We start from the raw sequence: 17,344 nt of genomic DNA, 5'->3' as shown, positions 1-17,344 counted from the left end.
TTGAGATACGACTGGAAAAGGAAATGGGGAGGAGAAAGAGCAATAGGAAAGTAGAGGCACGACTGCGTAAAGCATGTTAAAGAGAGTGGAGGTGTCTGCTGCCCTGAAACTAGGTAGAGGGTTGTCAGGGACCAGTCTGGGAATGGAGCTGGAGATTTTTAGTATTGTTTTGCATGTCTGGAAAAAATAAAGGGCTGAAGGCCCAGATCATCCGTTGTACACAACACTGAAATCAACCTGTATTCATCTCAGTATCAGATCTCACGTATCAGTTACACAACCCCTGTTTACTGGGCAAAGAAGCACTTATTCAAGTGGTGCCCAGCCTGCTATATTTAGCAGGGGGAGAGGACTGTCCTGCTTCATCCCAGTGCAGCGTCTCTTTCTAATGGCTGCTTGCTGATGTTTCTTCTGTGTCTTTTTGGATTGTGAGCCCATTTGGGGTGGGAATAGAATTCTTCTACCGTAATTGCCCTACAGCTCTTCTGTTCAGGAAAAAAATTACTTATCTATTCATTTACAAATTTTAAAAATTAAAACTTTTTTCAGTTTTCCATTTTGCACTGAATCCTGTTCTCTTTACGAACAAGTCTTCAGGTAAAAACAGCACTCTTTCTAACTGTTCAGTGATTGTAGAATTGGGGTTTTTTTTCTTTTAGTTTTAGCATTATTTTAGTAAGATGTCTTTGTTGAAAAGCAGGTGATACATTCAAAGAACAACCTTTGTTAGTCCAACCAAAGAATACTTTTATTTTCAACAGGTCCGCAATGAAAGTTTGCAAGTAAAGTTAAGCTTAGGGAGGAAATCCGGACACCAAACCAAAAACACCATAATTCAGCTCTTAGCTCAGCATCTTAAATCCCATAGATTTTAATGGAATATAAGCTCAATTTATTCTGCACAGCCTAGTGTTTGGTAAGCAGTCTCTCTCTCTCTCTCTCTCTCTCTCTCTCTCTCTCTCTCTCTCTCCATCCTCTGGGTAGCCTCTTCACACAACATCTGCGCAGTTGAACTGCGTTTCAATGTCTGAAGCCTCTGCTGAAAGTCCCAAAGCTCCTGGAAGATAGTCACTGTGATCCAAAAACTCTTTCCACAGACAAGGAGCTCTCACAGTTCAATACAGAGCTGACACTGCAGAAAGTGTGCAGTCCCCAGGAGCTTCATGAATGAATGACTCTGCTAACATCCTCTTATTAGAATATAGGTTCTCTTTGAACATTATGGAGTCCATCTAGCCCTTGGGAAATTAGTGAGCTGTGACAATTGGTGACCTCAGATGGGACGTGCATCACTGTTCGCAGCCGAGTGTCCCAACCTCCTGAGGCAATGGGAGAGACAGGTCCTTTCTGGTAATGGCACCTCATGTCTGGAACTCCTTTACCGATCTGCTAGGCCCCTGATGACTTTTAGGAAAACTGAAAATGCATTTTTTTCTTTACTTTTTAAACAGTTGATTTTACTGTTCAATTGAGTGCATCCATTAATTACATCCATTACGCTAAGTGCGCAACAAAAGTGAAACAACCATTTTCGCTTCACATTCTGGCCAGTATGTCTATTATGATACCACACAAACTGGTTCCGATTCAGGTGGAAATTCCTCATACATTTTGCTTTTGCTCTTTCTTCACCATACCTCACCAGGTGTATCATCTTTACTAAATATGATGTTTCCGATAACTTTTTGAAAACCCTCAGGGAGATTTTTTTTTTCTTTAGCTCTTAATGGGGTCTGCTGCACTCTGCTTGCAGGGGATTTGCCAACTGCTTTTTATCAGTTACTTTTGTAATGATGGTATTTACATGATTGTCAACCACCTCAAGGACGCTTGCAATCAAGAGGTGGGATCGAAATAGTTTTTAATAAATAAATAAGAGATGCGCCCAGTTCAGTAATGTCCTGATGAACATCTGTGTTGACTGTGCTTGAGGAAGGCTGCATTTGGACATAAATCATCCTTGCTGGATATATCTTTTTAAAAATATATATGTATTTTTTATGCTATTCCTTTAAAGTCAGTATTAATTCTGTAAAGGATTTTGATTTTTTGTACAATACAAATGTGTTATTCCACAAGGAGTAATTTGAAAATGTGTTTACATTGTGGGTAGGGGGAAAGGAAAATGGTGATGCTCCTGATAGTAAGCGCTATTTCTTTGTTTCCCTCCTTGCCAAGGTAAATTGAACAGTCAAGATACTTACAACAATTTCACCAACAATAATCCTGGGAACCCTCGCCTGTCTCCTCTTCCAAGCCTGACTGTGGTGGTACCACTAGCTCAAATCAAGCAACCTATGACTCTAGGAACCATCACCAAACGTACAGGGTAAGTTTCATTATTTTGAACTGAGATTTCTAGGTTTGATTTTTCAGAGACTAAAACCATGAAAAATTTGGGGTCACTTTAAAGTCTTCTGATACATTTCAGAAACACTTCTGATATCTTTCACACAGAATAATAGCAAATGTTTTGCTTGCAATGCGATTCTATAAAAGAAATATGATTATAATCTGGAGAAAAAAGTTTTTTTAATCCTTTAATCTTGGAATTTTTAAAAAAAGTCTTTACTAACAAAATGTTTAAAACTGAACAAAAAAGGTTCCTGATTATTGAGGTTCCACTTATTTTAAGCTGGTTTTGTGCTTGGTTCTCATTCAGGTTCAAGTCAACCAAAAATTTAAGTTTTGGTTTCAGTTGTAGTTTATTGGGGAAAAAAGTCTCTGACTGTTTTTTTTTCAGTTTGGGTTCCACTTTGGTTTGATTCCCTGCTTTGTTTTGTTTCAATCTTTTTACATTTCTTTGTACAGTCTTTTCAGAGTGAATTCATGTTATTAGCAATGACTGTTTTATATACTTTAAATTTCTTTGGTACATACAGTGGAGAGACTGTAGAATAAAGTAGCAAGCTTGTACTGAACTCCAGGCATATCAGATCAGGTCTGTAAATATTTGTCCAAAATTTCCAAGCTCTTTCTTTACATTTTTAATTTCAGTGGTTAATTTTCTCTAAACCATCCAAGGGATTTATTTTCCTCTTGACATTGGAGGTAATTAGTAACAAAAACAGAGGATTTCCTGGGCCCTGCTAAGCTGTCTGAATAGTTTTGGAGTAGTATCATAAAATGTGGTATATATTGCTTTGTGCTTTGCAATTTTTCATTTGTTATTTTCTTTCTTTCTTTCTTTCTTTCTTTCTTTCTTTCTTTCTTTCTTTCTTTCTTTCTTTTTGATGTTAGCATATTTGTTTATGGCTGAGCTGCTGAAACATTCAGCTCAAATTTAGGGGGGAGTTGAAATTGCTCCCCCCCCCTGCTCACTTTGTTTCACTTCTGCCTGTTTTTTGACAACGGTGCTTCCCCTGCATCTTTTCCTCCTACAAGTTCCTTCTGAATGATCTTTTATTGAAATTGCAAGCCACCTTGATGTCCCCTTAATTGGGGTAGAAAGGCAGTTTATAAATATTTTAATAAATAAAGATATAGACCACGTCACATAGCATCAATGACATAGCATCATTCCAAGGGAAATTGTAGGTTTAAAAAAATGGCAACTGCTTTTGAATTATGTTGCCCCTAGTCTGCCAGTCCCTAGAACTTGTATGTGTTTTCTGTTTGTGTTACAGAATAAAAATGTAAGAGATGGTTGGAATGAAAGATTGAGATGAGTTTGTTGTGATTTTCCTTCCACTGGTGTGGTTTCTGTAGCTCCAATCCAGACTCAAAATTGGTAAAACCACCCAGATATAATAATGATTGAAGCCAAGTTTTGTGGTAGTATAGTACTATAAGTTAATTTCAGGGGGGAAAGTGTGTTTGGAGGGTAGTCTAGCCCCATTCGGATATTCTATTTGTGCAGAATGAACCCACGACTCCACTCCTTACCCATACACGCTAGTTTAAAGAACTGAAAGAGCTCTGTGCATACAGGTATGTACACAGAGGACTCTGTCCATGCAATCAGGGTCCCTGGAAAAGCAGGGTTCCCAATCCCATGGGGAGAGCAGTCTGTACATAGAGTTGCATGCATAGGTGCTCTTTTCATCACAGCACAAGAAAACACACACATATACCCCATTAGAATGTCTGAAAGGGGCTTCTGTCTTCACTCATAGAGAAGCAGTGCTTTTGTTGTATCCATTTACGTTGATAAGAAAACTGTCTGAAAATGTATCTATCTGTGACTTTTGAGGCTCAATAAATCATTTAATTGTCTAACAAACAAAATGTACCATTACAGTAAAACAGATATGCACAGTGTAATTAAATACAAATGTGTAAACACAACAACGAAGTCAAATAATTTAAAATATCAGGTGTCTGTAGAGCAACTGATCACTGACTGTCAAATGTCTTGATCACTGCCACTTCAAAAGAGGCTTGTTTTAAAGACCATCCTTTGTTTAATTTGCCAATAATCAATAGATTTTTGTGTGGATTGGACTAAGGGCCAAAATGAGTGGCAAGCACAGCAAAAAAATAACCCTCTAACCTTGTTGTCTCATGGAATAAATAATGGGGAATGGCTTTCACAAAAATGGTGGCTTGGAAGACCAGATTATCTTTTCTCCACATAGGCCAGACTGGGGAGTCGCGACACCCCAACCTGAGGGCCCTGACCTCTTTGTCCTTAAGGGGCAGGGGCATCCAGGAGGCAGGGAGGAGGCAGCGGTGCAATCCCCAGGATTGCACCACTCAGGGGGCTGCACCCCAGTCCCTACAGCCCCCTGAGCGGCGCAATCCTGGGGATCGAGTCGCTGCCTTTCCCCCACCCCCACAAGGACTTACTGCGGTTTTCAAACTCCGGAAGGGTTTGAAAACCACAGCCATAGGCCATTGCCTCGGGCACTCCTCCCAATGCAGTGCAGAGTTTAGGTGGTGAACCCATACAAAAGTGAGGCAGGAGTGGGGGAATTCAGCACCCTTTCACCCACATTCTGTTGCTCAAATTAGACACCTCCGCCAGGGTCATTCCATCTAGAAAGCTGCCCAAGGCAGTATCCTCAGGTGTCAGGTTGCCCACCTGCTTCTGCCACTCCTTCTCCTTCCTGGATTTGAAAAGAAAAAGGGGTCAAAGCGGAAAAGGAAGTGTGGAGAAAAAGAAAAGGAGGCTAGGAAGCTTTTGATGCACTAGGCCAGGGGTGGGCAAACATTTTGGCAGGAGGGCCACATCATCTCTCTGATACTGTGTCGGGGGCCAGGAGGAAGAAGAATTTTCATTTCACATTTGAATAAATTTACATACATTTAAGTAAATGAATACATTAGGGACAGAACTTATATGAATTAATGAATTTTACTGAGCTTATTTATAATACACATGAAACTACAATACAGGTATGTAGAACCACATGAATTGTTTGCCACACACCTCTTGCACAGTGAAAACATACAGACCAAGCTAGACACACATGGAGACCTAAGTTGTTCAGGTGCAGTGGGGGGGGGGGTGTTATTGCCCAGGGAAGAGCAGAAAGGAGCACAAGGAGACTATAAAAGGCCTTGTTCTAACTCAACCCTCAGCTTGTGTCTGGCGGTCGCGACCAGCAGTTGTGGCCAGCACGGGCTCCAACAGTCTCCGATGGGCCAGAGGCTCATTGGAGACTGGGGGCTCCCTGCAGTCCGAGTTTGCCCACCCCTGCTTTAGCCCACCACCCTGCTCTCCTCCACACTTCCTCTTCCATTCTGTTCTCTTCGCCCTTTTCAGAATCAGACAGCAGGCAGAGGAGAGGCAGCTGCCATGGCACTGGGTAAAGGGGCTATATTTGATGTAAGGCACTGGTAGGTAAGGGACAGCCCTGCCACCCCCTTCTTGGTATGAATAGAGCAAACACGTGAACAATAAAACTGCTGCTTCCACCGCGTTTTGTTTGACTTTGAAAAATGGGGTGTTCTCTGCAGTGGCCAAAGGCATCAGCTTTTTTTAGGCAAGTAAGGGCCAAATAAGATGATGGAAAAGTTTGACCTTCCCTTCCCCAGCATTGCTTATGTAGTTCAATTTGGGGGGGGGGGGGCTGCAGCTACAGGACAAAAAAGGAAAAAGTGTTTTTTTTAAACTGTAATTTTTCTGTGTAATTTTTTTAAAACAGAAAAAAAGAGTAGGTTGAATTGTGGATTTCCCACCATCTCTTAATTTGACCATAAGAGCTGAATTGAATTGTATTTTTGAATTGTATTTGCAGCATTTTTGTTTTGTGTTCATGAGACAAGCATTAAAACACGAGATCCCCCTGCCAGTAGTCTGAAATGGTTCAGCGAACTTTACCACCTCATTCTGCTGTATGAGTAGACAAGGCCAGTGTTATAGAGTCTAACAGATAAGGAAGCTAGAACCCAACTGTCTCCAACTTTCCAGCCCTGATGCAGCCATGTCAACAGGGCGTGCGCTGCATCCTGCTGTGGTGGGACAGTCACAGAGGCCGCCTCAAGGTAAAGGAACATTTGTCTCTTTACCTTGGGGCTGCATTGTGGCTGCATCCGTTGGATAGGATTTTGCCCTTAGAGGCTTGCTTCATTTGGCCAATCATTAGTTTAATACTCCAGAGCAAGTCCTGTCCCCCCTTAGAGAGTCCATGTTTTTTTCTGGGCATGGCTGTTGCTCTTTGGGTAGGATTCTAGAGAGATCTTGTCTGTTTGGCCTGTCATTCTGTTGCTTTCACTGTTTCTTCAAAAGCAGGAAGAAAGAGCTTTGGATTAGGCAGCTTCCCATGTTGTATGTCAGACAATGTCTGGTGTTTGCGCAGGAAGCTACAGGACTGAAATACCTACGTTCCTCCTGGCTGTGACTCCAAATTTTATCATGGTTGATTTAGCCTTCTTGCCTTTTAAGATAGCTTGGTTAAATACTGAGCAGCTTACACTAATCTTTTGAAGATCTTTCAGTATTTCCAATGCTTGAATTGTTATCCAGTAACATCTCTGAGAAGAAAGAAACATCCTGGATGTTTTTTTCGCCTCTCCTTATCCAAGCATACATCAAAGTAGATACTGATCCAGCAGCTCTTGTGTGAATGCTGGGTTCCTGTGCACAGAAATGATTTCTGTATTATCTTTCTTTGCTTTATAGCAGGGAGACCCCATTTATCAGTTCAGTAAGACCTTTATTGGCATAAAATACAGAGAAAGAACAAAACAAAACAGAAATATACAAAGACAACACAACATAAGCATAAACATCAGTCACTACCCAGAGTCCCAGGGCTCTGCCTGGCTATTACCCCAGATAAAAAGGAAGCGACATTATCCAGCGTCTCAGAATCGGGTGTAGAAAGGAGAGACTGAAGCATGATTGAATCCTCCCAGCCCTGCATCCTAGCTAACAATGGGCCTAGATATTTCTTGCGTGACGCATCATGTAGCGGGCAGTCTCAACGCAATCCCTACCACACTTGCATTTCCTCTCTAAGTAGGGGATACCGCTGAACCTGCCTGTTAAGGCTAATGGAAGAGCGTTACACCTTGCCAGTGTGAAGACCCCATTTCTGCAGAGTTTCATATGCGCATAGGGCCCTTTAATAGCAGCAGCAGAGAGCTGCTGTGTAACCTCAGGTGTGTACTACAGTCCCTTGATGGAAGAAAGTAGGGAATTTCTATTTATGTGGCGTTTCCAATGTGCACAAGAGCTCAGTGGAATTTTGCCTCTTACTCAAATCAGCAAATGCATATTGATTTTGCCAGAAGGTTAGATCAAGTATAATATTTGTTGGTGAGCTTCAGTGGCTTTGTAGGCATTGCAGTTGCCACCAATACCTAGGGGTCAGGGATTGGCTTGGCAGGTGGGATCTCGCATGGGCAGGGGCCAGTGACTGACCTCATACCTGACTGACTGGTACCAAGGTGATGTGACCCTTGACATGGTACTCAAGTTTTCTGCCCCCCTTTTTCTCTTAATTTTATGTGCATGCTTGGAACCCTCTCCCTGCTACTACTATAACCTCTTACTACTATAGCCTCTTTCTCTTTGCCCTTCCGGCTGCTTCCTCAAAGCTAACTGAGTGGAACATGCGAGGAGCAGATGAGAAAGTCCATGCCCACTCCCAGCATGCTTGCCCAGCCTCTTTTGGAGAAGCAACCAGGCAAGTGGAGTGGCATATGCGGTGCTGGAGCAGTCCTGGAGTGCCCCACCCCTCGTTGCATCCACTTCTGCTGCATTCCCTCCTCCTGGTTCCTCCACATGCATTTTCCAAACAAGCTGAGCATGCTGGGAGTGAAAGTGAAAGCTCCCTTCTGCTCCTAACCATTCTTACCTGACCTGCTTTGAGGAAGGAGCTGGGTGAGCCAGAAGGATTCTCTGCAGTGAAGCAGCACCCTTCTGATTGCTGTCCTGGAAAGGGAATGATTGGGAAAGGATTGCAACAGCCCCATACTTTCCCCTCCAACCCTGCCTCTGCAATTGCTTGCTTACAGCAGTGGCACTGGGGGGAAAGATAAGTTGCCTGTGCTCTGATTCTCCTCTTGCTCACTCTCAGTCAGCAAGGCAAGGATCAGAACACAGGGTGAAACGACTTTGTGGGCAATGGATTGGGGAGGTGGGGGCAGGCATAGGATGTGCCCCTCCCCTGCCAATTCATTGCTTTTCTCAGCTTGTTGCTCAAAGCAGCTGCTTCCCTGGGCCTCATGGGCTGGCTGGTGCTGGAAACCCAGGTTCAAACTTCTGTTCACTCCCCTGAATCAGACATTTTCATGGTTTGCACTATCTCTGAAGGAGAGATTGTTGAAATGTTGCCATGTTTATCATCTCCTAGAGGCTACAGATTGAAGTCGTCAACACTGAGCTGATAATATGATCTGTCTCCAGTTTGGTACCAAGCCTATAGATCTCCATGTTGATGATTATACTGTAGCCCAAAAGCTATTACTGCTCTGATTGGAATTTGTTTTCATTATATTCAGAGAATCGACACTCCCCTTACCCATATCATCAAGCTCTCACCATAAGCCATTTAGCTTGATTATGAGGACAGGATCATGGCATTCCTATAGCATCAAGACATAATGGGTTTCTCTTACCTACACCAGGGGTTTCCAATCCATGGCCCGGGGTCCAGATGCGGCCTGTGGGAAGCCTCTATCCAGCCTGCGGCCAGCCTCTTGTCCCCTGAAATCCTCTGGCCCACTTAGCCAAACATGACTGGAACTATGTTCTGGTTACGTCTGGATGGTGTTCAAGGGCCAGAGAGGTTGAATAAATGAGCCCATTCATTCATTTATTCACTCATCTAAATTCCATCTCTAATTTATTTAAACAAATTTTATATTTACATTTTTTTTTTCCGGCGCTCAACACCATGCCAGATATTTGATGTGGCCTTATGGCCAAAAAGTTTGGAGACCCCTGACCGACACAGTTGGCTTGTAGTGGCAAGCAACAACTTGTTAAAGACCTGGACTTCACTCTAACTTATTAAGAGCCCAATCCTGTGGTCTGCGCTGTGCCTTCCGCCAGAGGTGACTCATTGCCAGCTGGGCTGCGGAATGGGCTGCGACCACCGGGCTGCGGAACAGGGAATGGGGACGTTCCCGGGGGCGTGGGGGAGGGGTTCCGGGGAGGGGGGAGACATTCCCGGGGGCATGGGGGAGGTGTTCCCGGGGGCATTCTCGGCGCCAGAAGAGAGGCGGGTCCGCGGAGCCAAGCTCTGTAGGATCCCAGGCACTTGTGGAGGGCTGTGCGCCCTACACGAGCGCCTTCACTTTACTAAAGTGAGTAGTCCCATTGCGGGACTGCTTCTCTTACTCGGGGGAAGGGGACGAATGTACCCTTCTCCTGCGGAGCCTCCCGTGATAGCACAGGAGGCTCGGGATCCCACGGGAGCCCTTTGTGGAGCCGCTGGGTCCTGCAGCTCCGGGCAGCACAGGATTGGGCTACCCCATTCCTTAACCTATGTGTCTACCACAAGACATCTCATCTAGAACTGAGTTTATTCCATTCGTAGGAGTTCCTCTGAATTTTATGCACTGTTATGCCTGTCTCCTAGAATTGACAAGTCAGACTATAACATCTTCCATCAGAGATTTCCTAGGATGATCATCCCAACCTGCATATCAGACCTAGTGACTTTTAGGTCATGCGGCATCTACCACTTTCGTTGACTGATTGACATGTCTGAAAGTGAGGTTCCTACATAGATGAATCCTTCTGGTATTCAAGCCTCAAGTGTGCTATCAATGAAAACTGCTAATAATTCTAGATCAAATTCTACATTTAACAGTGTGGTGAGCTCTCCTAACCAATCCTTTCCATCTTGAGCCACCAGTCAGAACAGTAACCACCAACTTCTCAGTGCAGTGATGGGAAATTCACTGTGGTTCCTTCAAAATCAGTGAGACTTGGACAATGCGCAGAGGAAAGCTCACATCCATTTTCTTGAACTGTTGACCATCTTCAAAGCACAAAAATCCTTCCCACCATTTTTGAAAAACCAAGCAGCTCAAATTCTAATGGACAATAGTACAGCCATATAGTATATAAACAAAAAGTATGGGATGGCACTGAAAACCCTTTTCTCCTTGGTGTGCACAATTTGGGACTCACCATCAACATTGCATTACTCCAACTGCTGTTCACCTGGCCAGTTATCTAACAACTTGTCAAATGCCCTCAGCGGTATAGATGACAAGGTGGTTGCCCATGAGTAGAGTCTTGGCAATGTCTTCCATGCTATAGTTCATCAGTGAGATTCCCCTGCTGTGGATCTGTTTGCCACCAGCCACAATACCAAGTGTCATAGGGGTACATTTCTCTTCCCTTGGCAAGGGACCTTTTGTTGTGCATTTTTCCTTGTTGCCAAGGTCATCAACAGGATGCAGACGTTCAGTTGTGACGGCATCCCAGTAACATGGTGGTGGTGGGAACCTGATAATGTCTGATTTGTACAGTGGTGAAGAGTGATTATCTTCTCCCCCTCTAGTCCAGGAACCAATCGAGACCGGGTTCTACACCACCGTCTCACTGAAGCTGGCTGTATGTATAATTCAGTGTGTACTGCAGAGGAGCTAAAGAATGTCTTAGACCACGTGAGGAGATCCTTGATCTGCAAGACGTATTTGGCAAAGTAGAAATGCGTCTGGGACTGTGTGGTGTCAAATTGTTTTCAATCAAAGGTGCAGAAGAAATACCAGCAAATAGCCACTGGAAAAGACACTATTCTGGGGAGAATAGGAACAGTTGGTTTTTACCCATCCAGTGTCCCCAGATTTGGGGAAAAGGGGAGGAAAAGGGATAAGTGGCAGGTGAGAAAAGGGGTTAAAGTTCCCTCCCACTTCTGCTCCATCAAATGATGTTCTCTTCCTCTGCTTGTTGGATGTTGAGTGAAGGTCTTACACCCAGGTCTGCCATGGAGGGCCTAGTCTGGCACCCCAACTTAGGGTCTAGCTTAGGACCCCAACCACAGCATGGTTGAGGAACAGGTATTACTCCTTTCAACGTGTTCATTGTACAAACCCTGCACCACTTTTTCATGTTCTTAATTTTAAATGTTTCTAAAATATCCACTCTCATCCATTCTCCAACTTTGAGGCACTTTCTAAATATAGTACAGCCTAACGTTCACTGTTTTCAGTGGGATACTTAAGCAAGAGCTTCCATGTCCTACTGAAATCAATGCAACTTAAAAGTGCCTGATTTTAGGCTGGCTCCTACCCCTAACTTAAAATATGATAAAAATTAATACCGAAAACAATTAAAGCCCTGCAACTTCCCCAAAACAACTCACTCCTGACTCAGAACAACCACATTAAATCCAAACGAAGAACAGCAGCAGGTAGAAACAATTTAAAACCACAATTCATATTCAAAATAAATTTCATTTGTTGTGTGTCTAAAATGTTGCTGACATTACACATGCACACATTGTTGAAATGAGGGGAGGCTGCACAAGAGCTCACACAAGACTGCAGTAGGAGCTGCAGCCCCTGGTGAATTAGACCCATGGACTGAATTTAAAATGAAAAAAAAAATTCTTTGTGGAGCAAAGAATGAAGCAGAATGCTAATGTTCCCTGAAGCCTGGCGAGGCCTAAAATGTCCAAATTGAGACAGTAGCCTTAACTTAAACCTCCAGGGGGCAAAGTGTGTGTTCAACATATTTAACATCTGCCCTCTTATTTCTGGAAATGCAGTGCAAGGCTGTGAGAGGAAGACAGGACAGGGACCATCTGTCTCGCTCTGAAAAGTGTAGGGTGCTTGCATTACCACAAATGGCAAAAGACAGATGTATTTACACCTACATGGGCAACACCTTGAAGCAGTGCTCCAAGGAAACATGCCCCCTCCCATCCTCTCTCTCTCTCTCTCTCTCTCTCTAAGCAGCTGCCTAACCTTGACAACTGTGGTTTAGTCATGAGAAAGAAGTGCTAGAAACCATTTTATAACCATCTCCTGTGCAACTGCCATTGGGAAGGAAAAATTGATTGTTGCTTCCTCTGTTCATTGCTAAAATCTTGGATCTGCTCCCTGAACAATGCTGGATTTTAAAAGCAGTACCAGGACTGCATTGGATAATTCTTCATCGCAGAGATGCCTTATGACCTGATCCTGTCCTGGGCCAGTGCTGGTTTCCCACATGCTGCCTGGGAGATGGCTGTTGCAAACATGCCATAGGCATGTTGCGGTGGCCAGGGGAAGGGAGGTGTCAGCAGAGGCCAACACTGGCAGGGGCTAGGCCTTCATGCTGGTTGGAAAACTGCCAGGAGCCAGCAGCAGCAGTAAGTTCTGCCGCTGGATCCTAACCCCCCTCAAAGCCCCCCTCAAACCTCCCTCAAAGCCCTACCTAGGTCTACTGCACCAGCAATTGAGCTGGCGCAGATCCAAGTAGACCCATAGAGGCTGCCAAGACCCAAAATGGGGTAAAGAAACCAATGTTTCCCTTACCCCAAGGAGACCTCTGACTGCCTCTCTGGCCTTGTGGGTTACAGCGGTGGCTGCTATACCATAGGAAAGGCAGACCAGTTAGGATTGAACGGTCTGTCTTATTAAGTTTATTTCTAAGACAATAGTCTCATATTGTTTCAGTTGCATTTTTATAGTTACTATATATTTTATAGTATAGAGCAGGGAGACCTGAGTTGGAAGTCCATGTCAGCCCCAAAGTTCGCTGGATGCACAATCCATTCTCATGTGGGCATAGGCAACCACATGGAGAGATTGGAATAACCTAGTCAGTGTGTGTGAGCCATCGTGTGACTGATCATTGTGGGAAGCTGGTGACCCAATGGTTCCTTCCAGTATGGGGGACGGGACAAAAAACCCACCAGTCCTCTTTCAGCTAAATAGAAGTTACCTGAGCCAGGAAACATAGGAATCTCCCTTCCACTGAGTCATAAGATTGTTCATGTAGCTAACTGAGTGGCAGTGACTCTCCAACCAGGGGTGTGAGGGGATAGAACTTGGGACCTTCTGCATGCAAAGCATGTGCTGTACCACCTGTACCAATCCTTTCATACATGGGTGTAGGATTGTGCCTACATGACCTCAGGCTGCTTACATATTCCTAGCTTACCTTACTTGTACTGAAGGCTCAACCCAGAGCTTCTTGCAGCTCCTCTGAAAGAAAGAAAGAAAGATGTTTCTAACTTGACTTTAGTAAGCTTCTTACATTGTTTTTACTTGTTTTAATTCATAGTGAGATTTTGAAATGTTATATGATTTGAATAGCAGTCCTGGATATAGAACAAGTAACTTTTGAATTCAATTTTTCCTCATTTCAGAAGCAATTTGCCAACTAGTGGGGGAGGCAAAAAGACTGCTGCAAAGTCCAAAAACCCCATTGGGCAATTGATCCTTTCCTCCCAACCCTGGGTAATGAAGGGTCACCAGCATACGGATCTAACCTTTGCTCAGCTGTGCAAAACTCGAGCCAGCAAAAAGCTCCTCCATTGTGGTGGAATTATGTCACATTTGTTTTTGCAATAGGGAAAGAGAAATGTGCAGAACACATTTTTTGATGTGGGCTCTGGCTGAGATGTTATCCTCACTGACGCTTCCCATCTCATGTATGATTTGTTCCTAAAATCACTGATATCCGTTTGATCTCTTTTGAACTTTAGAGACCTTAATCCTTTCCAGGACCTATTAGTGGTACAGACAAAAAACACACACACACCAGAAAAGCAGAAGAGCAATGCCAGCTGAGTAGGAAATGGCAAAGGAAAACAAAAAACAACCCCTAAAAGGAGTGTGTGTGTGTGTGTGTGTGTGTGTGTGTGTGTGTGTGTGTGTGTGTGTGTGTGTGTGTGAAAGAGAGAGAGAGAGAGATCAGAATTAAATTCCTTGATTTCAAGCATACAAAATAAACTGGATCCAGCATGTCTATGAAAAGTGTTTTCTCAATAATGTTTCAGAACTTAGTTATTATTAATGCAATAATTAATGTATCCATATTAGTAGCTTGGTCCTTTCCAAGGGTGGTGACATGGTGGTAACAGCACTTCTGGATTGTGTCACTGCTGAGAAAAAGGGGAGGGGTTTCCCAATTACCAGGAGGTTGCACCGGCTCTCTGGAGGGTGTAGCGGGTCCTCAGCCCCGTCTGCAGGCCTTGCTGCACCTTGGAATGGCTCCCTGATATGATAATGACCCACTTCTGGTTTCGCAACAAAAATGCTTTAGGGAGGTACATCTGTGTGCATCCTTCTGTCACTGACGTAGCTAAGGCATCTGCTACCTGCAGTTTCGGGGTGACGGAGGCTAGATTCCAAACCAGATTGAAAAGCCCACTTTCTAAATAAATAAGCAGCATATTTTACAAACATTTTTGGGTTGAGGGGTTTTTGTTACTTCATAATCACTTTCAGCAAAATTATCAACACATCTTAAGTGAAAGGATTTGTGATTTTTGGTATGCGCAGACAGTATAGAATTGCAAAACGCTTCCACCCTTTTGGCAACCAATTTGCAAAAATATGGAGGCCCTGGAGGGACATTTTAGAAGCTCATCCCAAGGCCACAGGTGTGCTGCAGCAACCTACTCCAAGGCTAAGGAGCAGCCCTGTAGCAGATCACTGCCCCCAGATTGGGTGGGTCCCATTCTCCTCATCCAGTGGTAGATAGGCTGGGCCCTCCATCGTCCACACGGACCACTACCAAGAGGGGGACCAGTGAGCCTCTGCCTGACCCCAAAAGGCATCAATTGAGCATTTTGCTCAGTCTTTCTGTTTGCTTTGTCCCTGTCCCTGTCTCTTGGTAACCACTTTGAGGCTGAGTTTTCCCCCTGGGGGAGAATGAACCATGATCACAGCTGCCCAGTGAAGGTTTTTAGCGGATGAATCTAATTAATTGTCTAAAGATTGCACCCCTAAAAATACTTGCTTTAGATGTTGTTTCATCTATTCTTTTTCCTCAGAGAGTTTTGGAAATTGAACATAAATCCAGTTTTAAAAAGGTTAAAAAGTAGCAGTAATCTGTTTTCTGTGCACAGTGAAGCCAGTGGCATTGGGCAGCCCCTATGGTTGCTTTGGCTTGACATTGCTATGTTACTGTCACCCAACACAGCCATCTGGTGCTGTCGATTCAAGGATGGGTTGTCTTGTAAAATTTTGTACATTGTCCTTTTCTATTAATGCCCAGTGAGCAATGCTGTGTGAAGCAGCTTGGAAAATACACTCAATTTCTCATCAGAGGGATGAGCCTTGATATGAGTTTTGATGCCAGGCCCATTCGGGAGCATATTTTGCTCAAGCTTTTGCAAATGTTTGACCTTATCGCTCCCTGCACTTTGTCTCTGACCGCTAGACTCAGGTGGGGGTTCCTAGCCCCAAACCTCTGCAGAGACCAGGCAGATAGGGGTTTCTTTTTTGTTTTTAATCTAATCACTCTGAAGATGTTCTTTTCAAACCTAACATCCAGGGCTGTATGTAATCAAGCACTAAGTATTTTTAAAATCTTACCCTCAACCACTTCAGGTTCGAGGAGACCCATTGGCAGACTCCCATTCAGCCCCCCCACCCCACATACAGTGCAGCCCATTTTGGCACAGCTGCATGCTATGGTGGGGAAAAGCATAGCATTGGGCTGCTAATTTCAAGTGGTCGGAGTTACTGCTCTGTTTTCTCAGTTTAGTATCTCCTGCCAGTACAAGGGCACAAGGAAAGGGAAAATATCAGTAACACAGAAGTTGTAGACCTCAATCCGCTTTTGACACTCTCCTAAAAATTTAAAACCCCAAAGGTAGTCCTAAATGGCAGAACTCGAGGTGCAAGCGGTGTCCTGATAGTAGGAGTCCCAATGAAGGACACTCATACAACAGCTTACAGAACTTCATAGTCCTGTCTATGTTTCAGTTTCCATCAATTGCAGTTGTCTGTTTTCTTGTTTTCCTAGCTACCCTCTGTTTCTCTGGGGCAGAGTTTGCTTTTTTTGTTGCAGCACTTTTCAGAAAATGGATGACTTTTTGGTTTTGCTCTTTTTTTTAACTGTCCAGCTTAATTTTTTGAATGGCATGATTTTACACTGTTGCTTGTTGACAATGAACTCTTCATCTAATTCCTGTGCATTTTTTCCCCCTTTTCCACGAAGACCTTACCTGTTTGGAGCAGGATGTTTTTCCATAAAAGCTCCATGGTGAGTTCAGTTCAATCCCAGCATGCCTTCTAATTGATTTGCTGCACTCACTGAAAATTTCCATACATTGCTTTTTTATTATTTTTTAAAAACTGCATGCACTGATTGTTCCTAATATGGAAGTGATGCGTAATTCAGGGTGGAATTTAATGTGAGGCTGATCGTGGGTTGTTACTGAAAGCAGCAAGCTTGTACCTCATTTCCTCTTCTTCTCCCAGAGATGTATAGCTATGGAAACAAAGGATGTGACATCGGCATTGTACACATTTCTCCAATGCCCTTCCCTGTGTGGCAGCCAATAATGTGGAGCAAAGCTGGGAAATGCTCGGGGTCAGGGTTCGTATCAGGATCAGCCAAAGGCTCATCCCCCCTGAGAGGACCCACCTGACCACAATGACTTCTGAAAGAATCAGTGACAGCACAAAATGTCACCATTAAGGCATGGTCGGTGTCATGGGGATTCAGTGCAGGCTTGCCCCAGGGCACAGGATGATGATGTCACCAGTGGCGGCCAACATGGCATTTAGACAAAACTGCTTCCCATCTGCTCCATGGTGGTTGAGTTCAACTCCTGCCTCCACTGCTCTGCCAATTGTAAGGGCAGGAATTCTCCCATCCTTGGATTGCCGCACAGTGGTTGGCATTTGTTTTGCCTAGCAAATTACTTCATTGGCCGCCACTGCATATCCCGTTTCCTTCACATTACTCAGAGAGGGGAGAGAACTCAATATGAAGCTGCCATTTTCAACAGCAGCCCCCTGTTCTCCCACATTTTAGTTCCGCCCTTGTAAT

The 17,344-nt window shown here is 44.0% G+C and overlaps 1 protein-coding gene across 4 annotated transcripts in view; it reads left to right on the top strand.

Annotated features, from left to right (window-relative positions):
* Nucleotides 1-17,344, top strand: part of BCAS3 (BCAS3 microtubule associated cell migration factor) — a 544,854-nt gene that overhangs the window by 218,763 nt on the left and 308,747 nt on the right. For 3 of the 4 annotated variants that reach the window (XM_066634857.1, XM_066634860.1, XM_066634859.1), the window contains exons 16-17: nucleotides 2,179-2,329; nucleotides 16,508-16,552. In XM_066634857.1, the coding sequence (XP_066490954.1) occupies nucleotides 2,179-2,329; nucleotides 16,508-16,552 (196 nt within the window). The remainder of the gene's footprint in view (nucleotides 1-2,178; nucleotides 2,330-16,507; nucleotides 16,553-17,344) is intronic. The other variant, XM_066634858.1, reaches the window with a different exon arrangement.

The sequence above is a fragment of the Tiliqua scincoides genome, chromosome 8 (assembly GCF_035046505.1).
Source record: "Tiliqua scincoides isolate rTilSci1 chromosome 8, rTilSci1.hap2, whole genome shotgun sequence".
NCBI lineage: Eukaryota > Metazoa > Chordata > Lepidosauria > Squamata > Scincidae > Tiliqua > Tiliqua scincoides.
This window is presented reverse-complemented; position numbering and strand designations above follow the sequence as displayed.